Below are 23,777 nucleotides of genomic sequence, written 5' to 3'. Positions count from 1 at the left end.
ACATCGTGCAGCCCGCCTCCAGTGGTGTCGCGACAGGCGTGAATGGAGGGACGAATGGAGACGTGTCGTCTTCAGCGATGAGAGTCGCTTCTGCCTTGGTGACAATGACGGTCGTATGCGTGTTTGGCGCCGTGCAGGTGAGCGCCACAATCAGGACTGCATACGACCGAGGCACACGGGGCCAACACCCGGCATCATGGTGTGGGGAGCGATCTCCTACACTGGCCGTACACCACTGGTGATCGTCGAGGGGACACTGAATAGTGCACGGTACATCCAAACCGTCATCGAACCCATCGTTCTACCATTCCTAGACCGGCAAGGGAACTTGCTGTTCCAACAGGACAATGCACGTCCGCATGTATCCCGTGCCACCCAACGTGCTCTAGAAGGTGTAAGTCAACTACCCTGGCCAGCAAGATCTCCGGATCTGTCCCCCATTGAGCATGTTTGGGACTGGATGAAGCGTCGTCGCACGCGGTCTGCACGTCCGGCACGAACGCTGGTCCAACTGAGGCGCCAGGTGGAAATGGCATGGCAAGCCGTTCCACAGGACTACATCCAGCATCTCTACGATCGTCTCCATGGGAGAATAGCAGCCTGCATTGCTGCGAAAGGTGGATATACACTGTACTAGTGCCGACATTGTGCATGCTCTGTTGCCTGTGTCTATGTGCCTGTGGTTCTGTCAGTGTGATCATGTGATGTATCTGACCCCAGGAATGTGTCAATAAAGTTTCCCCTTCCTGGGACAATGAATTCACGGTGTTCTTATTTCAATTTCCAGGAGTGTATTTTCTAAATAAAATAACATCGTTTATCTTGTTTATAACACTGTCTCTGTGTTCTCATTGTTTAGTATGTCTAGTGTATGTGAAGAGTTAATTCCTAGCATTGATCACCTTGGAAATGTAACTAGAATTTTATGTGATTTATCTGTGACATTTAAAATATTTTTATATTTTCGGATGTCATGTGACGAAACCTATTCACTTTTGACATGTTGTTTCCACATACCTTCTAATATTGTTATGCACTGAATTTTTCTAGACAAAAAGTTGATGTATGTATGAAACATAAAGCACTTTTTCCTTAATTTTTTTTTTCAAAATATAGTTATTCTTGTGTCTGATGGTGTCACAGAGCAGTGTATTGTGCCGTAAGCTCATACGTCAGCACCGAAGTACGTTCATACTACAGCGTTCAGTTACATGGCACCAGACTAAACAGTATGGAGCAGGAAGGAAGAAACATAAATAAGCACACAAGTAAATATTATTGTTTATACTTGTTTATTCTTGACCTTAAATGCTTACAAAGATGCTAAAGTGAAGTCAACACTACATTCTGATTTTTTCACGATATGCATTAATTGATTGGAAATGTATGTTTTAAGCAGACATGATATTAGGGCCACTTGGTATAAGAAGTTAGCTAATAAACTATATTTGGGGAAGTCTAACACACTTATGTACATCTATTAGATTTAATAGAACGGGCTTACGGGTGAAGTATTCCCTAACTCGCAAAAATTCTAAATCATAAAGAGGGAAGAGACCGAAAGCGCGCCAGTGCACTGAACTTTTACATTGGTTAGAAGTGTATAATGGACACGAGGATACATTCACTACTGTATAATTTTTTTTCTGAAAATTGGAAATGACGTAGAGACGCCAAGGAAATTGAACATTAGATACACATAAATTTAGTGATAATATTATCAGAAGAGTTCTGCTCGCTATCACTGGGAGAGGACAGTAGTTGAGGAAGTGGCCATTGTTTGGGATTTAAGGGTACGAGTGTCAAAGATTATGTACATAACATTAGATACACATAAATTTAGTGATAATATTATCAGAAGAGTTCTGCTCGCTATCACTGGGAGAGGACAGTAGTTGAGGAAGTTGCCATTGTTTGGGATTTAAGGGTACGAGTGTCAAAGATTATGTACATAAGTAAATTTATCTAAGTAAGTTTATCACACGTTTTTAGCTGGAGTACTGGCACTGTGGAGGTCGCCCCCTGTGGAGTGACGGAGGAGTGTGGTCAGTGCGCCGGCGCGTTGCCGTTGTCTGGGAGATGGTGGCGGTGGCTGAGGGTAGCTGCGGTGTGGGCGCGCTCCGCCCGCCTACTTGCCGAAGCAGGAGACGGCGTTGAAGGCGCACTGCTTCCAATAGGAGCGCTTGCGCTGCAGGTCACTGACATCCATCTGCGCGCGCAGCCGGTTCACAACCTGCTTGGCGAACAGGTAGTTGATGAGCGCTGTCTCGATGGAGCCGTCGTCGTCCACCAACTGAAACAGCGCGCAACTTGCCGTTAGTCACTGCCGGAGTCTACCAGCAAAGAGCTGACGTTGTTGGAAAACTAACAATAAAAGACGGAGCAGATCCTCTATGGCAGGGCTTCCCAACCTGTGGTCCGCGGACGCCTTAGGGGCCCGCCGGCTCTTTCTAGGGGGTCCGCGGCCACCTTTCACCAAATCGTGTAAAATATTGAGTAAATTTATTGAATAAAAATGTGAAAATCAAATTCATCGCTATTGTTTTTTTCGTGTGAAAAGCAAGTGTACTTTGACTTCAGGTCGTATCCCCAATCAGCCTTTGCGTTTCCTAAGTGAGAACGTATACACAGGTTAGTGCCGGAGAATGCCGCTTCTCTGATCGACTGTTTAGCAACAATACGGGGGTCGTTTGTGCGCCGGCTCACGGCGCTAGATGCGCGGAGCGAGCTTTGTCGACCAATCACAGCGCTCGCTGGCACGTATGCGACCCCAGGCATCATTAAATGTTAAACTTGCTTTGTCAGTGCACTACCTGTTTCATAAGTCGATTGTAGAACCAGTTTATTACTTCTAACATGGATCGATGGCTGAAGTCAGGATCATTATTGAAGAAGGGTGCAGTTTCTCCATCGCCTTCACAACAAGGGAAGTTTCCAGTTCAAATGAATGAGGAGGGAGGACGACCAAAGGAAGACTTTACATACATTTGAACATTTTTCTTCGGATTTCACGAAAAACCACACACACACACACATACACACACGACTGTTACGAAATATGCATGCTCCTTACACAACAGTAGCCAAATAGTGGAAGTGAACAGACCATAAGCGACAGCTTGTCAAGAGCGAACAATTTGGACGTGACGTTGATTGCTCTTGGAGGAAGAAAGCTCCATCGTGTGAAATTTCAGTTACCAAGTAATTTTAATCAGGCTATAGTGTGTTGAACAAAGGGAGTAAATCCACTAGTAAATGTCAGGATACAGTGGGAATTCAAATTGGATCGTTAATTTCAAGTTGTTTTCATTCATCTCTAAACCAAAAACTATTGATACTTCGGGGGGGGGGGGGGGGGGAAGGGGGGGGGGGTCATTGGGAACATGGCACCTGCATTAAGAAGCTTTCAGTTCCCATGGGTTTCGCTCTGAAATTTGAAGTTACTGTGCTCTTGACTGACTAGGGGTCCGCCATGGATTTTCGACCGAAGAAGTGGTCCGCCAGCTGAAAAGGTTGGGAAGCCCTGCTCTATGGTACACAAAACGGGTCAGGACGCCGTTGCGGAAGTAACGGAAAGGACATGCAATATTTAAAATTATGCAAGATCTGCGCGATTGGTGACGAGTTACAGAGGCTGGAAAGTTAGCGCGGTCTTCAGTGCCAGATGCTTTTAACACGAGGGGCGTCCAATAAGTAATTCAACACATTCTTTTCGCGCGGCCAATTTCAGTCTAAAAAATTCAGAATTTGTTGCGGAACATCGTGGAATATTCTTGATTCAGCCCCTAGAGTTTCATGAAGTTCCGATAGATGGCGGTGTCATATGTAGCCTTTAAAATGGCGACTGTAACGGCGGTGCGGAGACCTGGCAGTGAACAAAAGCACGGCGAGTCGTTGGGCGAAGCATCTGTATTCATCGCAACAAGCCCGCGCAGACCTGTTCGATCTCCCACGTGCTGACCGGCTGCGCATAGCTGTGACTCATAAGATGGAACGTGTGGACACTCTCATTCGAGGCGATGAAAACATATGACACCACAAGGTCTCAAGTAAGTCTGCGCAGCTAAGAGGAGCTCACAATACTTCACTAAACCGCTCTTCCTTATCCATCCTACTGCCTGGATCTCGCCCCTTCCATCTGTTTAGTCGAATGAAGGATGCACTTTGCGGGAAGCAGTATGTGGATGATGGGGAAGTTATTGATGCATCAAGACGTCGGCTCCGACGTCGATCAGTAGAGCGGTACCGTGCCCCCCCCCCCTCCCCCTGTAACTGTGTCTCGGAATCTGGCAGAAAATCCAAAGAAATTCTAGTCGTATATAAACTATGCTAGTGGCAAGACATCGTCAGTACCTTCACTGCATGGTGGATAGGTAAAGTTACAGATGATCGTGCCACTAAAACGGAGCTGCTAAACACTGTTAACCGAAATTCCTTCACCAAATAAGAGCAAATAAATATTCTAGAATTACGATCAAGAACAGTTTTCAATACATTCCGCATACCCATTTAATAAAGGCAAGTCCTCCAGTCTAGACTGTATACCAATTAGGTTCCTTTCGGAGTAAGCTGGTGAAATAGGTACTTTTTTAACAATCATATACAACCGCTCTCTCGACGAATGATCCGTACCTAAAGACTGGAAAGTTACACAGGTCCTATTAATACACAAGAAAGAAAACACAAGTAATTCGTTGAATGATAGACCCATATCACTGGATGAAAATGACCTAGGGCTGAAAATGTCTAATTTCACGGATAATAAACATATTGCAGCCTGCTTGCACCATGTTTTCATTGTCAAACTCGTTGAGGCTGTGGATCCCCACAAAAATAAAATTTTAAAATGTGAAACATATGTTTTGAAAATGACCAATGGTTGATATTGTCTAATTGCACGGATATTAAGCAGACTACAGTCAACTTCAATAATAGTTTCATTCTCAAACCATATCACAAAATGGAATTGTAGTAGGCTTATGGGATACATACTTTGTTCTGCTATTATGAAGTTCCTTGAAGAAAAAGACCTATTAATAAGTAACTAGTACGGATTAAGAAAATATCGTTCTTGTGAAACACAACTCCCCCCTTATTTACACGAACGAATGAGGGGGATCTCAAATTTATTCCATATTTCTGGATTCCATGACGGGTTCTGACGCCGTGCCTCGCAAGCGTCTTCTAATAAAACTGCGTACAGATGGAATATTCTGCAAAAAACGTCACAATTCGGAGTAATTGACGAGAAGTCATCTAGTCAGACGGAAGTGATATCCAAGGTTTTCCCGGGGAAGTGTTACTTGCCTTTTGCTGTTCTTAATTTTTATAAGCGATTTAAGTGACAATATGTGCAACGTTCTTCCAGAGTTTGCAGATGATGCTGTCGTTTACCGACTAGTAAAGTTATCAGAAGATTAAAATGAATTGCAAAATGATTTAGACAAGATTTCTGAATGATGCGAAATCGGGCTATTGACCCTAACAGTAAAAAGTGTCAGGTCTTCCAAAAGAATAGCTAAAAAAGTTAAATTTCGGTTACACAGCAGATCCGCAAGTTTTATTGGCTCAACACTTACAAGATGCAACAAATCTACTGAAGAAAATTCCTACTGCATACCGGATCCTTACCAGATAGGATTGACGAAGAACATTGAAAAAGTTCAAAACGTTTTCTGTATTGTCGTAGAGTAGAGGAAGGAATGTCGCGGACATGATAAGCGTGTGGTGGTGGCAATCATTGAAACAAAAGCGTTTTACGTTGCGGCGAGAGGTCTGATAATGAAATTTTGATCAAATATTGTCTCCTCCGATTGCGAATATATTTTATTGACTCCCGTCTATCATCGGAATAAAATCAGAGCTCGAACTAAAAGATTTAGGTGTCGTTTAGCTCAAGTGCCCATTTGAGAATGGAACGGTCGAGAAATAGTCTGAAAGTGGTTCTATGAACCTTCCGTTGAGCACGTAAATGTGAATTGCAGAGTTGTCACGTAGATGTAGATCTATGGTTCTGTCGGCTGCTAATGTGTCAAACATGTCGATGCAAGCTACAGGTTACGCATACATCAAGCGACAATTTCTTTGATTGCCTGTTTTTATGCACCATAAATTATCGAATTGAAAGTTGAAAATTGATGACGTATCGTACATATAAAAAGCAAAAATAAATGCAGCTAACAGAAAGAATGAATACAATTTTTTAAAAATAAAAACAGTCTAAGATCGCATGTAACTTGTTAAAATTTTAAAATTATTTATCAGATGACCGCTGCATACATTATCTTTACCGGCGCTACATAGCGAACTGCTTCTCGCGACACTCTCTTTCCAGCCGAGGATTGTTCATAGTCTGAAGATGATCGTACCACGATCGAAACTGATCCCCTCATAAATAAATGTTAAATTTTAACAACTTACATGCGATGTTAGGCTGTTTTTATCTGAAAAACTTTTACTTCAATTGTGATCGCTGTTTTCGTAGGAACAACGTTCCAAAAGATACATGATAAATGCAGCTGAAAGCCTAAAACCTCAATTGGCAAAGTGCTTCACAAAAACGATTTTTTTAAAATGTTGATATCTTTTTTGGTAGAAGTATGTAACTTGCTTTAAATATTTACGATCTGTGCGTCACCACCGGCACAAAAGATTTTCCTTACCGTAAGTCCAACCCTATACTTTTTAATTCCCCTCCTTATTGTTATCAGCTTATAGGTTCTTCACCCAAGGTGCTGCTAAGATAACAGGTCGATAACGTCCATACGAAAGTATAACGGACGAATCTCTAGTATAATGATATCATTGTTTCTAGATTATGCAATAGTGGTTTAGCTTCCACCCCATATTTGGCGTTGGGATCACGGGAGTAAGAGAGATTATGTCGTGTATGGAAGCATAGTTAAATCTCTCCTTGTTTGATAGGTAAATGGAAAAGGTCAGAAAATGACCTGCAGAATGGACTGCACAGTGACTTGCTAAGCAATACGTAACCGAAGGATACCCTCCTACTGCAACTGAAAGAGGAAAGAATATAACTCGGCTTTACAAGGATCTGCAAAAATGAAGAAATAGTCTCCACAACGCTCAATAAAAAATGTGATGATTATGGAGAAGATATAAGGAAATCGGTTTTTGTCAACGCTTATGTATAGTTTGTCGAGTTTTCTAATCACACTAGACGCCTTCTCTCAAGTAAATGTCCAAGATGCTCAAATCGTAGCAGAAGGAAGCACTGTTAGTGTGGTGAATAATAACAACGAAGTCATAAAGGTAATTAATCATATTTTGTAGAATTCTCTTGCATTCGCCTCGGTCACGTCGGACAAACAGACCCGCTCCATCTCCATGTGTTTCCCCGGATTAGGCATGGGTTTTTAATACTGACACTGTATCTTGTTTTGCAAGTTCAAAGCTTTTTGATATGTAATGATGGGAGCAATCGAAACGGCATAATAAATAAAGAAATTTATTAAGCTACCTAGACCATTTTCTTCATAATATCTTCAGGTGGTCCCTGACGACACTGTTCTGTTCGTGGCGGTTGGCCGTTACATCCTCCATCACTTCATTTCTGTCGCTATACATGCAGCCATAACGTTGGGTGAGTGAAATGTGAATCCGCTGGAGACTACACTTTGCCGCTGGGCGTCGCAACCACCTCCACGGTGGCTGTAGGTATGGCGACAGAAGTGAGCTGATGGATAGGGTAACGGCCGACGTATATAGGACGCCGACAACTGCAGAGGAGCAGTCACCTGGAACCATCTGAAATTGTCAACGAGTGTGTTTGGCGAAATATCGTGGTGAAATTACAGTGTGATCCGGCCGGACACCTGAGAATTCTACAAGTTGGAAATACGTCGGGAAAACATCAGATAGCAAACTAACTGATGATATTTTGAATTTAGGACAGCCGGAAACAATGGTTGATTGATAGAAAAAGAACAGAATAAAAATAGTATGGAATGCTTTTTGTAAATCAGACCTTTATAAAACAAGTTTCCGATGAGTCTCAAATGGGGAGTTCAAAATCGCTGTGCATTATCAATTTTGTGCAATAGTAGTAAGATACTGGCTAATGGTGCGATTATCATTCAAAAACTGAGGATTTCTAAGGGACTGATAAATGCATGTTGGAAATCAGTATGAGAGACAGGAAGACAAAACAAATGAACCGAGGAACAGACTGGAATGGATAAACTAATACATAATGAAAATGAAATGGACGTGTGTGTGGATGTGGGATGGACGATTAGCCAGGCGATTGGATTGCAGATTGATCCTGATAACTCGCTGACGGATTTCGGCAGCTAGCAAGAAACTCAGATGACGACTTAACAGAAAGTGTACGGATGACGAACATAAAACTTAAATTGTGGCACTATCTGAGCATCAGCAATATTCTCTGCAATGATTTAAATGGCCATTTATCTCCGCAAGGCACTGTATAGTTCATGTGCTGGGTACATGGTACCAAAATTATTGATTTTATTTTCTATACCGCCTGCACATAGAGCGAGGAAAAAAATGACTGTCCATATTCTCTCTACGTGCCCTAATCTCCCACATTCTCATAATGCCAATGTGAGAGATACGATTGGAGAAGCATGATGGCCGCATACAGCTTCTCTAAATTTACTCATCGGTGTTTTGCGCTAACTGCATTGCCTTTCTCCCAAGAATTCCCGTTCAAGTTCTACAAGCATTTGTGATCCGTGCAGGTGCGCTTATCGATGGTTATTACGCTCGTGTATCTTTGCTCGGAAAATTCTATGACTTCTCTGGCCAGCGGTGAGAGGGCATTGCCAGAGAAGGCTATTTAAGCTGCTCTGCCAGCGAAGGGTGGAAAACGGCGAATGTAATGAATAAAAACAGTTTTTCACGTGGCTGCTGGATGGTCATAACACCGGGATCGGATTGGCCGGTGATTCTGTGTGAGGCCGTGCTGCGGACTTGGATCTGCATTGGTGTTGATTTTCATGCGGCACCATTTATATGGCATTGTCTCTCAGAAAGAAAGGCAGCCTGGACTTATTAATGTTGGTGAACTTCTGTAATGAATGTGGACTGGTTGTCGCCGAGAAGACACTGCATGGTGACCAGTTTGTGAATTTTATACTCACCATGTTGTCGAAGGTGGTTAACGATGCTGATTTATAATTTTCGACATGACTGACATTTTTAGCTGCCATCATCGGATTCACCTTTAATATCGAGTGGATAGGTGGCAAAAACAAAAATAATACCGCAGTTCGGCTACCTTGATAGCACCATTTTCTTCTGGGTCAAGTTAATAAAACAGATATGTACTAGATATAAGTGCTTCCCCTCTATTTGCCGTCTTAATTCTATAGAGTTTAACAGTATATATCTTAAGTCAGTGTTTAATTGTGTGTTCTATCTGTTGCAGTACTTGTCTCTATTGTCTGCCTTATAACTACGGTTGTCTTGATGGCCTTGCTGGCCAACCGTTCAGCCCCAGTTAAGCTGGTGTAATTAGAGAGAATAAACTCGTGAATGGCCCTTGGCTGGGAATCAGGCAGCTGACTGTATATTTTGAATTGTCACCAAAAAGCGGAAGCAATCTATGGTGACTGGATTCTGAACGTACTTGCAGTTCAATACAAAATTAACTTTACTATTTACCCTCGTTTATTTAAGACATTTAGCACTCAGTTTGATGAAACTTGACATTATCTTTACTATTTCTGCCACGTCCTTTTTTTATTTCTTTTTAAGGGATGAGGGCAAAAAGGAACAAAACTGTTCCTCAGGAACATAACATTATTTCTTAGCGCTCCGCGTTATCTGCTGTTCAATTGAGTAGTCCTGGATTTCAGCGAAATTTCATGGCATGAATATTTTTTTTAAAAAAATCACATCCCCTAAGTTGTAATTGAATAACGGCGCCTTCCATTTAATTAATAGCCTTCAGCTGATTAGTCCTTGTGTTTTCTTGTATGCTCTTAAATTGTTTTGTTATTATGAATGAAATCTGACTAAAAATTTTATGAGTATGTATTCTACACTTGTAATAAGCCGCCTTCTGCGCTGTCTTGGCAAATAGTGATTGTTATATAGATTGCAGAGTTTTCTGGTTCCTTGATCGTCTTCAGCGTATTCTGTTATAGTGTTTTGAACTTTCTTCAGTAATTTTAAAAATGTTATCTACTGATTTGTGATTCTGAAAAGGTTGTATACTGATATTTTGATTAAAAACTTTTGTAACTGTGTGTTAAAACAATTACCGAGAAACCTTGTATGATATTCATAGCAAATAAATTTATCCCTGGCTGTTTCAACTCCATATCTGCCCGCCCCCCCCCCCCCCCCCCCCCGCGGTTTATCAATTTTGTTTCACTTTCGTATGGACTTATGGAACATAATACAGTGTTCCTCCGAGTTAGGAGGAATGCTGAATGCCTTAAATTAACGAGGGGAAATAGTAAAATTAATTTTGTATTGACCTGCAAGTACGTTCAAAATCCAGTCACCATAGATTGCTTCGGAAGTGCCTATTCGACAAAAACTGCAAGCACTGGAGTAATACAGGTTTATTCATAATAACCTCTGTGTTTGCACATGACGACTGTGCGAAATTTACAAGACATACAGAAAATACACATATACCAGAGGATACAGAAGCTCACTATGTTTCAGTTCGTAATAAGTTGACAAGGCGCACCGCTAGGGGCATGCGTGTCGGAACACGTACACAAATTATCATTATCATCCGCTTCGTAATATCACATCAAATTTATTTGCGCCTGCTTACAGACAAGGCAGTAAACAGATTTCCAAAGTGGGCTTCTGCTGTTGCGACTTCCCTGATTTCAAGGACTGCACACGCGTGCTCTTCCACCTGTATTACTTTCTCCGCCTCATATTGTCCATATTGAGTATCTGAAAAGTGAGTTAAAAACTTAGTTTAAAAGCACTATCCACTGATATCTCATTCATTTGCATGTCTTTAAGTTGTCACACAATCATGTTTGGAACCCCGGGAGGTACTTGTGGATAACAGTATAGAGGCTGTAAACAATAACTGTTAACACCGTCTCACAGTGATGCAGGGGAAGCCGAAACCAACACTTTGGTTCAGGAGACTTGTGGCCTATCAAGCCGGAAACAACCTCAAATTATCCTACAAAAGCCACCTAAGCTACAGCGCGATATTTTGAATACCCTCTCGCGTTTTAGTCGGTCCTAATCGTTTGAAGGCTGTTTCTTTTATTGGTAAATGAGCCATGAACACTAAACATACTTCGTTTTTGCACATGCAGGTTGTGAAATTGACGTTTATGTAAATTTCACGTCACAGTTTTGCTGATTTTATCATGATAAAATTAACAGCAAAGCCGTTTTGTTTCTCTGGCATCCTTCCTACGACACTACCTCGTTGTAAGGGTTGTGTTTAGATCGAATTGTAAGCGTTGTTACGTGTTGCATAACTTTTAGAAACGTTTTTTTCTTTAATTACTAATGTTAACGGAATTTAAAAATACCGAAAATCAGACCGACTAAGCTGGTGGCGTAACATGGAGAGAGGATATTCAAAATACCGCGCTGCAGCGCCTTTTTTCGTAGGCCAATTTGAAGTTGCTTCCCGCGTTCATAGATCACAAACCTCCTAAATCAAATTGTACGTCTCTATTTCCCGTATACGTTGTGAACAATTATCATTTACATCCTGAATGATATTTTCACTCTGCAGCGGAGTGTGCGCTGATGTGAAACTTCTTGGCGGATTAAAACTGTGTTCGGGACCGAGACACGGAGTCATGACCTTTGCCTTTCGCGGGCAAGGGCTCTACCACCTGAGCTACCCAAGCACGACTCACGCCCCGTCCTCACAGCTTCACTTCTGCCAGTACCTCGTCTCCTACCTTCCAAACTTTACACCCTGTAAAATTGGTCGCACTAGCAACTTGTACGGGATTTCCTTTACAGACGCAGAACGCGTGCACTCACGATCCCTGTACTGATTTTAAGTGATGGCCCCTTTACGTATTGCTCCTTACAAGGGAACCTCCCCATCGCACCCCCCTCAGAATTAGTTATAAGTTGGTACAGTGGATAGGCCTTGAAAAACTGAACACAGATCAATCGAGAAAACAGGAAGAAGTTGTGTGGAACTATGAAAAAATAAGCAAAATATACAAACTGAGTAGTTCATGTGTAAGATAACCAACATCCAGGAGCGTATAAACTCATGAGCGCCGTGGTCTCGTGGTTAGTGTGTGAAGCTGCGGAACAAAAGGTCGTTGGTTCAAGTCTTCCCTTGAGAGAAAATTTTAATTTTTTATTTTCAGACAATTATCAAAGTTCAGGCACTCACATATAATCAACTTCGCTCTCCAAAATTCCAGGACATGTTCAGATTTGCTTGGACATATGCTGGATTTGACGGTCTACACAGTGAAAAATTTGAAAACGTTAAAAACATGTTTTGACAGAGCACAGACAAAACTGTGCGACTGTGAAACTGTTGCATTCATTTGTTGCAGTTTATGTGACGAACTCTTATGTTTTCACACTTTTTTGGGAGTGATTATCACATCCACAAGCAAAACCTAAATTGGGCAAGGTAGAAGAATCTTTTTACCCATTCACCAAGTGTACAAGTTAGGTGGGTCGACAACATATTCCTGTCATGTGACGCACATGCCGTCACCAGTGTCGTATAGAATATATCAGACGTGTTTTCCTGTGGAGGAACCGGTTGACCTATGACCTTGCAATCAAATGTTTTCGGTTTCCATTGGACAGGCACGTCCTTTCGACTACTAATCGCACGGTTTTGCGGTGCGGTCGCAAAACACAGACACTAAACTTATTACACTGAACAGAGACGTCAATGAACGAACGGACAGATCATAACTTTGCAAAAATGAAAAAAGTAAACTTTCCACTCTAGGGAAGATTTGAACCAAGAACCTCTCGTTCTGCAGTTGCTCACGCTAACCACGGGACCACGGCGCTCCTGAACTCGAACTCTCCTAGATGTTGCTTATCTTGCACATGGACTACTCAGTTTGTATATTTTGCTTAGTTTTTTCATAGTTCCACACAACTTCTTCCTGTTTTCTCGATTGATCTGTGTTCAGTTTTTCAAGGCCTATCCACTGTGCCAACTTATAACTAAATCTGAGGGGGGTGCGATGGGAAGTTCCCTTGTTAGTATTACCCCTAAACATTTATACCACGTGAAGTTGTCAGTGTGTTCATCACTTTATTTGTAATGAGAAACTGTCATGTCCTTATCTTGTAGTAGTCGTTTCGTATTTATCTACCAGCACATTTTGTCGATATTTCTGCAAGTGAATTTTACTGGAAGATTAAAATTTTGCGCCTAACCAGGACTCGAACCTGGGACGTTACATTTTTCTTGGGCAAGCGCTTCACCGCCTGAGCTACCTTCTTTTTTTTTTAGGCTCCTAGAACTTAGAACTACTTAAACCTAACTAATCTAAGGACAGCACACAACACCCAGTCATCACGAGGCAGAGAAAATCCCTGACCCCGCCGGGAATCGAACCCGAGAACCCAGGCGTGGGAAGCAAGAAACCTGGGCATAACTGACGACCCAGCCTCCTACCTTCGCTTCCGCCAGTACCTCATCTGCTATCATCTGCGAAGCCTAGAAGGTAAGGGACGAGATACTGACGGAAGTAAAGCTAAGAGGACGAGCCGTCGGTTATGCCTGGGTAGCTCAGGTGTTGGAACGGTTGCCCGCGAAAGGCATAACGTCCCAGGTTCGAGTACCGCTTCGGCACACACACTGGCAGCAAATTTCAAATCAGAGCACTCTCTGCTGCATACTGAAAATTCATTCCGGCTTCCTGCAGTTCCTTACAATCTCTAAAGGCAATGATTCCCTGTACACAAATGCAATGTCAGCGAACAATCTTATAGAGGAAGGCAGTTTAACGTCCCGTCGACAGCGCGATCATCAGGGACGGAGCACAAGCTCGGATTACGGAAGTATGGGGAAGGAAATCAGCCGCGCCCTTGTCAAAAGAACCATCCCGGCTTATACTTGGAGCGATTTAGGGAAATTACGGAAAACCTAAAGCTGGATCGTTTATTTACACGTATCAAAAATAGTTTTGTATCATCCCAGTATCTCGTGCAGTTGTGTTGCTATTGTGATTATTCCTGTACCGATCGGAAGGTAATCCCTGACGTTTGTAAATATACACACAGTTACCATGGGCTCTACTTGCGGGTGGAACACCGTACTGGAGTGGATTGCAGCTTAGCAGTCGAAAGTAAAACACCACTAGGAACGTTTTAGAGACGTCTGTGGAACAGTGGAGTGAACATCCATAATGCCACGAAGGATAATCGCAACCAATGATCAAGTTATGCGCAGAAGTCTTGTCAGCCGGGGTAGTAGCTCGACATGTGCACCGGAGTCAAAGACATGTGGTGCGAACATGGAATCGGTTTACAGGTACTCTTGAGCAAGCATACCACAAAGGCCGTCCATGTTCGACAGGTGATCGATACCTACGACTTCTGGAGATAGAACAGCAATTAAAAGAACATTCTCAGTAGGCCAGAAAGTATTTGTAAAAACACACCATCTCTCCAGCAAACAGAAACACAAAATACATAAGTTTTATGCTGCATACAAAGGACCTGTCATAATTAGCCGAATTGCTCATGATAATGCTGTGGAACTAATGAACCCAAAAACAGGTAAAACCTTAGGACTTCACCATGTGAGCCATATCAAAAAGTTTGAAGATTAATTTTATTACTGGTAAATAATCAGCAGAATATTTCAAGAATATGTTGCAGATAAGATCGTCAGGAGAAAGAAGAATGAAGAGAGAGGAAGGTGGGAAAAAGAAAGTAGTTTCAATAAAAACAAAAACAAAAATAACACCAATAGTACCATAGATTAAGGTGAAGGGATAAAGCGTAGATAGTCTAACAGCATGAAATACTAAAAAGCTATACACCACGACACTACACAAAAATAAAAAACGAATTTGAGGATTCTTGTAGACGTTAAGACTCAAAATATCTTACAATTGTAACATGGAAAGGGCGCCGAAATTTGTAAAGCTTTTAAGAAGGTGTAAACCAAAGTAGGTACTAGACATATGTTAGATGATTATAAGTAAAACTTTTTGTAAGAACCATTGTAAAAACCCCAGCAAAGACGAAATGCAACGACCCACAAGTTACAATGCGAAAAGTATCAAGAAAGGAAAGGACGTAATTAGCAAGACACGATTCCTACAAGGCAGAAGCGTCGAGAGAAGGGAAAGGACAGTGAGACCAACAGAAGGCCCTTGTAGCCGAAGTGGGCAGTAAATAAATCTGCTGCCAAGCTGAACCACTGGGTGGCGGAAACCTGCTGGGACAGAACATGGAACCACACAGTGGCCGAACCCTGCAGAGACACGACAGGACACCCAACGCCAGAAGGGTCTCCGAACGCCCCGACTCAGCGGAGCGAGCAAAAAGCGGCCTGACGAGAAGACCGCTTGGGCAAGCCACCACTGGCAAAAAAAAAAAAGTGTAAAAGTCACACTACTGCTATTAAACAGTACGCTGATGCACGAAACTGAAAAAATCTTCCACAAAGTAAAAATGACATGCCCAAACAATTTATCAAACTGTTACTAAGAGGTGAACTTCAAAGCAACTAGTTATCAATAAATATTACCATATCCTGCCCAGAGAAGAACCAAGAAGCAAGTAAGAAGCAGAGAAAAAGCAGGAAGAACAGAAGTTGAAGATTCGCAAGATTGAGACCAAGAAAGAAGATGGGTGAAGAATAGACGACATACCTTCCCAAATCCCTATCCTATTGTAAATTAGTCGTCTGCGAAGTATTACAACGAAAAACGACCGCTTTCAGCGACACATAACGATGACTTTCACGCATACAAAGCCAGTAAACCACGAGATTCTGCACTCACAGCTCCATTCCATTATGGGACCTCCACAACAGCAACACACACTTGCAAAGCCAACAAGGAACGATGAACGAAGCTGTACATCAAATACTTGCCCACATCCATCTCGCTCAAGTCTATCACCTTTGTGCAAAAACATTCGCCAACCTCATGCTTAAACATTCATAGGATTGTGTGGATGTGTGAAATCAAATTATGTGATGTAGGAATTGTGCAAAAGAAACGTGTGAAAAACTAAATAAGTTAAGCACACGGGACAGCTAATAAACTACAAAATAACAGTCATTGACTATGGACTTAAGTAAAAAATAGACTATCGATAAAAATAAGTCATTAGTTCTGAAATGGACAGTATATAAAGAACAAAAGTAAGGCATAATAAACACTAAAACTATATGCCACTTATTTTCTCCTCATAAAAATAAAAGAATAACTATATTTTACTTATATTCTCATTATAAAAACAAAGAAAAAAAATTATCTTGTTGGACGTTTTCCCTTTTTTTTAACATTTGTACCATTTATTAGGATAATATCTCAATACTTGTGTATGTATATTTCTTTGTCAAAGCAATTCTTGGAAATAATTCTTATTTGTTAGTGTAACAACGTTAAAATGAGTGTCAAGAAACAAAAACATTTTACTTGTACATGTTTTTTAGAAAATGTGTTAGGAATAGATTTTACTTAATTACTACATTTATAAAAACAATATTTCTAAGAAAATCGATGTGAAAGATTCCTCACTTCCTATAACAAATTTCTTAAAAAACAAACTTCACAATTAAATAAAGAAAGAAAATAATTAAAAAATAATAATTATAACAGAACAAAAATATTCTTCCCTTGTAAATATAAACATATTTTTGATAATTATGTGGAAGAATATAAAAATATAAATTAGTAATACAAACTACCATAGAACAGAATAACGTAGCTGAACAGTAGGCAACAAAACTTAGATAACAGAATAATTTTTGACTGACTTAGACAACGATTCAATCATTGCCTAACTTCAGTGCAAAAATTAAGTTCGAAGGGTGGTGATATGTAAGGTGTCAGGCAAATCCAACACCTTCCATGAAAACCCTGACATGATAAGCAAATCCAGTAGTATGTCACATAGCTCCGAATAAATCGTGACATTAAATTAACCAAAGTAATACGAGTAACGAGTGAGCAAATGGAATACCACAGATTAACACAAGAATGCCTAAATGCATGTCATACCTTCCCACCGTGAGACAGACGCAGTTCCGAGGGGAGAAACGAGAACAGAAGCCGAGAGCAGAACCGTGTTAAGCTGGAAGGCCCTACGATAATGGATGGACACCCACGTCGCCAGCTAACCGCTAGGACCACCCCCCAGCCCATGTTAAAAGCTAGATCCCTCCAGAAGAACAGTATAGATCTTACAATAACACTAAAAGGACCACACCAGCTGCAAGTTTCAGCGTGAGACTTTTTCGCGTCTCTGTTATGTTGCAAACTTTAAAAACATTGCCCCACCATGAAAAGTATAATGTTTCTCATTGGATAGACAGAATTTTTGTAGGCGGAGTTTAAGGTTAACATTGAGACCCTGATTGGTCAGATGAAAACACAGCCAGATAGCTTTTTTAAACCAACTTTGGTAAATTGTAGTAAGGAGAAGTTAGGTGAGAGTTGCTTCCGAGACGGCGAGGTGAGCGGAGCTGTGCTGTCCGCCGCCCCCTGACGAAAACCGACAAGGTAATGAACGCACGCGATGCCGCATAACAGCGCGTAAAGCTTCACTCAGACCTGCAGAAGTCTCATCTGTTACACCCCCTTTTTGGGTAATACTAGTGTCGATCGTCAATTAAAGCTCATGGTGTTCACATTTGCCACTTGAAGTAAAAATCTGAAACACGATTATTTTTCTGTTATATAGTTATTGAGAAGCCACATCAGCCACTGTAATTTACGACAAGTTAGATAAGTAATTAAAGATAATTGAGGGTCACTGTAGACTATTTCGATAGTTTTCTCTCTTGCGAAACTTAATTTAAACCTAGATTATAGATGTGATATGGCATAGGTCATCCTTCGATCCACTGTAGAACTTGGAAACCCACTCAGGGAATATTCGTTCGCATTTTTGTTGAACGCAGTTGGTTTTTATCATCCTGTATTAAAACATTTCCTTTTATCAATAGTGCAATTTGTAAACAATGTTTTGTGAGTAGAATAAAATTTCCAATGGTAAACTTAACTGCTTTTTCGACGTTATTTTACCAGCTAACTAAAAATAGGAAAGCCTTGAACCCCTTCCACTAAATTTAGTTAGTATTAAGATTCTTTTACAGGGAGTGCAGTGGAGCTGATGCTGAAATCATTAAGTATTTGGTTATATCATCGCTAGTCTCACTGAAGTCTTCTGAACTCTACATGTCAAGTGTGGTCTGGCGTTTCCTTACCAGCAACAGGTCCCAGGTTCAAACTAGTCAATTCCCTAAAAAACACGCTCAGAGCGTCGTTGCGCGAAAGTGGTAGGGAGACACGATATAGAACAAACAGACACCACGCGGAATGTTAGAGCTCGACTGAAACGAGCTGTTTTGGACGTTGACAACGATCAAATAACCTGGGAGATTACGTGCTTACTGACGTTAACTAACTAATAGTAGGGTAAATTAGAATGACAGTAGTGTTTGTTGCCGGATTCTAGTGCGAGTTGCTTACGAGAGATCATATTTTGTAAAATTCCCACACCGGCACTTGTACAATATCTATGGCAGCACACACACTACCGAATAATACAATTGAATACACTACTTACATGGACTGACAAGTAACGAGAAAATTATCCATCACAGGCAGTATTCAAAATGACTACCAGCAGCGGCAATACACGCTTACAGTCTGGTATGGAACGACTGCTGCACATGTGCTAGCATTTCAGCGAAGATGTCCGAGCAGGTCGCAGTAATACGACGTTGCCTATCATTGGATGTAGCTGGTATGTCCTTGCAGGCAGTGTCCTTCAGCTTTCCCCACAGAAAAAGTCTACAGGCGTCAAATCCGGCCAATCGACCGGCCAAGCTACAGGTCATCCGCGTCCAATCCAACGATTTGGAAGCAATTCATTTAGACATCCTGTGCTGCTTCATGTTCTTTGGGCCGGATAGCCATCGTGTTGGTACGACAGGTTTCTCCTGCGGATGAAAGTCTTCTAGCATTCGTGGAAGATGGTCTGTTGGAAGGCTGCGATACTTGTTCAGTGTTTCGTCCAAGAAACACGGACCTAAAAGTTGACGATAGTTCACTGTCCCATACCACACATGTAAACTCCATGGACACTGCCGCCCTACCAGACTAAGCCAACGCCGATTGTCAACAAATCAATAGTGCATGTTTCAGCGGTTTATCTAGCCATTATTCGTAAATGAGGCTTCATCACTAAACAAGATATAAGATACATCTGGAACATCCTGTCATAATGACCGTGTACATAAGTTAACACGGTTCTCATAAACATGCAACTCTCGATGGGGAGAGCTGTGATAGGATTGAAACCTATGTCGATGGGGGATGATTCGGACACTTGCCTGACTGCAAAAACATCAATATCCCCTCTTCTGTCGTCACTTGTTTCCTTCTGTTACGTGCTCTAGGTGTTACACTACGACCTGCTGCTGGGTCTGTCACACACTAACTAACTAGCAAGTAGTAGCGCACTCAAGTAACAAACAAGCACCCTTTTTTTGAGTCATCAGTTTTCTGAGTGGACTGATGAGGCCCGCCACGAATTCCTTTTCTGTGTCAACCTCTTCATCTCAGAGTAGCACTTGCAACCTACGTCCTCAATTATTTGCAGGATGTATTCCAATCTCTGTCTTGATCTGCAGTTTTTTCCCTCTATAGCACCTTCTAGTATCACGGAAGTCGTTCCTTGATGTCGTAACAGATGTCCTATCATCCTGTCCCTTCTCCTTGTCAGTGTTTTCTACATACTCCTTTCCTCTCCGATTCTGCGCAGAACCTCCTCTTTCCTTACCTTATCAGTTCACCTAATTTTCAACATTCGTCTGTAGCACCAAATCTCAAATGCTTCGATTCTCTTCTGTTCCGGTTTTCCCGCAGTTCATGTTCACTGCCATACAATCCTGAGCTCCAAATTTACATTCTCAGAAATTTCTTCCTGAAATTAAGATCTATGTTTGATACTAGTAGACTTCTCTTGGCCAGGAATACCCTTTACGCCAATGCTGATATGCTTTGGATGTCCTTCTTGCTCCGTCCGTCATTGGTTATTTTACTGCCTGGCCTGTAAAATTCCTTAACTTCATACATTTCGTGACCATCAACCCTGATGATAAGTTTCTCGCTCTCTTCATTTCTGCTACTTCTCGTTACTTTCTTCCTTCTTTGATTTACTTTCAATCCATATTCTGTACTCATTAGACTGTTCATTCCATTCAGCAGATCATGTAATTCTTCTTTACTTTCACTCAGGATAGCAATGTCATCAGTGAATCGTATCAATGATATCTCTTCACTACGAATTTTAATTCCACTCCTAAACCTTTCTTTTTTCCATCATAGGTTCTCCGATGCACAGATTGAACAGTAGACGCGAAATACTACATTCCTGTCTTACCCCTTTTTTACTCCGAACACTTGGTTTTTGATCGTCCACTATTATTATTCCCTCTTGGCTTTTGTACATATTGTATATTCCCGTCTCTCCCTATAGCTAACCCCTATTTTTCTCGGATTTTCGAACATCTTGGATCATTTTACACTGTCGAACGCCTTTTCCAGGTCTACAGATCATATGAACGTATCTTGATTTTTCTTTAGTCTTGCTTCCATTATCAACCGAAACATCAGAATTGCCTCTCTGGTGCCTTTACCTTTTGTAAAGCCAAACCGATCGTCATTTTAACACATCCTCAATTTTTTTCCGTTCTTCTGTATATTATTCTTGTCAGTAACTTGGATGCATGAGCTGTTAAGCTGATTGTGCAATAATTCGCGCACTTGTCAGCCCTTTCCGTCTTCGGAATTGCGTGGATGACATTTTTTCGAAAGTCAAATGGTATGTCGCCAGATTCATACATTCTATATAACGACTTAAATAGTCGTTTTGTTGTCATTTTACCCAATTCTGATGGAATGTTATCTATCACCTCTGCCTTGTTTGATCTTAAGTCCTCCAAAGCTCTCTTAAATTCTGATTCTAATACTGAAGTCTTCAACTATTCTAAATCGACTCCCGTTTCTTATTCTATCACATCAGACAAATTGTCCACCTCACAGACGCCTTCAGTGTACTCTTTCCACCTATCCTCTCTCTCCTCTGCGTTTAACAGTGTAATAGCCGTTGCACTCTAAATGTTACCACCCTTGCTTTTAATTTCACCACAGGTTGTTTTGGCTTTCCTTTATGCTGACACAGTCCTTCCGACAATCAGCTATTTTTCGATGTCTTCACACTCTTCCTGCAGCCACTTCGTCTTAGCTTCCCTGCACTTCCTATTTATTTCATTCCTCAGCGACTTGTATTTCTGTGTTCTTCAATTTCCTTGAACCTTTTTATACTTCCTTCTTTCGCTGATCAGCTGAAGTATTTCTTCTGTTACCCATGGTTTCTGTAGTGGACTCACAAGGCAGCCAGTCCACAGTGACGGGTAGCCGAGAGTGCACACGTACACACACGCCGACTGGCGCGAAGTCTGGAACAGGATTCGTAATGAATGTGATAAAGAAAATAACGTAGCTACTAGAACACTTAACTTTTATATCGTCCTTTGGTATACAGCATTCTTGATGATACAAGTGAGACTATCTTGAGATACATGCAATGGTACAAATGGCGCCTTGCTAGGTCGTAGCCATTAACTTAGCTGAAGGCTATTCTAACTGTCTCTCGGCAAATGAGAGAAAGGCTTCGTCAGTGTAGTCGCTAGCAACGTCGTCGTACAACTGGGGCGAGTGCTAGTACGTCTCTCGAGACCTGCCTTGTGGTGGCGCTCGGTCTGCGATCACTGCCAGTGGCGACACGCGGGTCCGACATGTACTAATGGACCGCGGCCGATTTAAGCTACCACCTAGCAAGTGTGGTGTCTGGCGGTGACACCACAGTTTCTTCACGGTTACCTTCTTTGTACCTATGTTTTTCTTTCCAACTTCTGTGACTGCCCTTTTTAGTGATGTCCATTCCTCTTCAGCTGTACTGCCTACTGAATAATTTCTTATTGCTTTTTCTGTAGTCTCAGGGAACTTCAAGCGTATCTCGTCATTCCTTAGTACTTCTGTTTCCCACTTCTTTGCGTACTGACCCTTCCTCACTAATCTCTTAAACTTCAGCCGACTCTTCATCACTACTTCATTGTGATCTGAGTGTATATCTGTTCCTTTGTACGCCTTACAATCCAGTGTCTGATTTTGGAATATCTGTCTGGCTATCATGTAATCCAATTGAAATCTTCCCGTATCATTCAGCCTTTTCCAAGTATACCTCCTCCTCTTGTGATTCTTGAACAGAGTATTCGATATTACTATCTTTCTCATCCCCCATTCCTCGCCCCAAGCCTATATTCTCCTGTAACATTTTATTCTACTCCTTCCCCTACAACTGTATTCCAGTCCCCCATGATGATTAGACTTTCGTTTCCGTTTATGTACTGTATTACCCTTTCAGTATCATATACTTCCTCTATCTGTTCATCTTCAGCTTACGACGTCGGTATGTATACCTGAACTATCGCTGTCAGTGTTGGTTTGCTATCGATTCTGACAAGAACAACCCTGTCTCTGAACTGTTCACAGTAACACATTCTCTTCTCTACCTTCCTATTCATAACTAATCCTACTCTCATTATACCATTTTCTACTGTTGTTGATATTACCCTCTACTTATCTGACCAGAAATCCTTGTCTTCTTTCCATTTCACTTGGCCGACCCCTACTATATCTAAATTGAACCTCTGCATTTCCATTTTCAGATTTTCTGGCTTCCCTACCACCTTCAAGTTTCTGACATTACACTCCCCGACTCGTAGAACGTTATCCTTCTGTTGGTTGTTCAATCTTTTTCCCATGGTCATCTCCCCATTGGCAGCCCCTTGCTGGAGATCCGAATGGGTGACTATTCCGGAATCTTGTGGCAATTGAGAAATCATCACGACACTTCTTCAATTACAAAGAATTAATGAGAACATTAAAGATCCTATTATGCTTCCCCGGAAGACAACCTGATGTTGCTTTCTTTTCTGTAGAGGATTCGCCGTGCAGTATGACTTAATCTGTTGTATAGTCAGATCTGTTCTATAGACAAAAAGTCATGGAGCCAATCACATATACGAAGTCTCTTTTGACAAATGATTGTACGATGGTTACTAGTCGACAATACCCTACAGTGGCGAACGCCTTTCGGAAATCCTGGAAGACGGGATCTGCTGTTACTTGCATGAATAAGGCATGCTGAGTGTCACACGAGTGTTTTTTTTTATTTGTGCTGATTGTGTGAGAGAAGCTTCTTTTCCTCCAGGAACGTCATGTTGTCTGAGCTTAGATAACGCCCTAGGATCCTGCAACACACGGACGTCAACGATACTGTTCTGTAGTTTGATGTACACTCATGTTCATAAATTAAGGATAATTGCAGATTGTGGTGCCACATTACGTGACACTACACAAAACTATCGCTAATAGCATAGACACATAGGGAACACACACGACACAGATCTGTAAGTCCACAGTATTGGTGATAAGTTGAGAAAACCGTCCCTAAACACATGTGCTACAAAACATCACTGTTTCCTGCGCATGTACCCTGACATCAATATGCGATATGATCACCATGCACACGTA

At 41.6% G+C, this 23,777-nt stretch overlaps 1 protein-coding gene across 1 annotated transcript in view; it reads right to left on the bottom strand.

The window, feature by feature from the left end:
* Positions 1-1,275: 1,275 nt before the first annotated feature.
* The window catches only part of LOC126251743 (prohormone-1-like), a 309,535-nt gene continuing 287,033 nt past the window's right edge, over positions 1,276-23,777 (bottom strand). The window contains exon 3 of the mRNA XM_049952352.1: positions 1,276-2,293. Coding sequence (XP_049808309.1) covers positions 2,129-2,293 — 165 coding nt within the window. The 3' untranslated portion in view covers positions 1,276-2,128. The remainder of the gene's footprint in view (positions 2,294-23,777) is intronic.

This window comes from Schistocerca nitens, chromosome 4 (genome assembly GCF_023898315.1).
Source record: "Schistocerca nitens isolate TAMUIC-IGC-003100 chromosome 4, iqSchNite1.1, whole genome shotgun sequence".
NCBI classification, from domain to species: domain Eukaryota; kingdom Metazoa; phylum Arthropoda; class Insecta; order Orthoptera; family Acrididae; genus Schistocerca; species Schistocerca nitens.
Note: the sequence above shows the minus strand (reverse complement) of the source record. Positions and strands in the feature narration are given on the sequence as shown.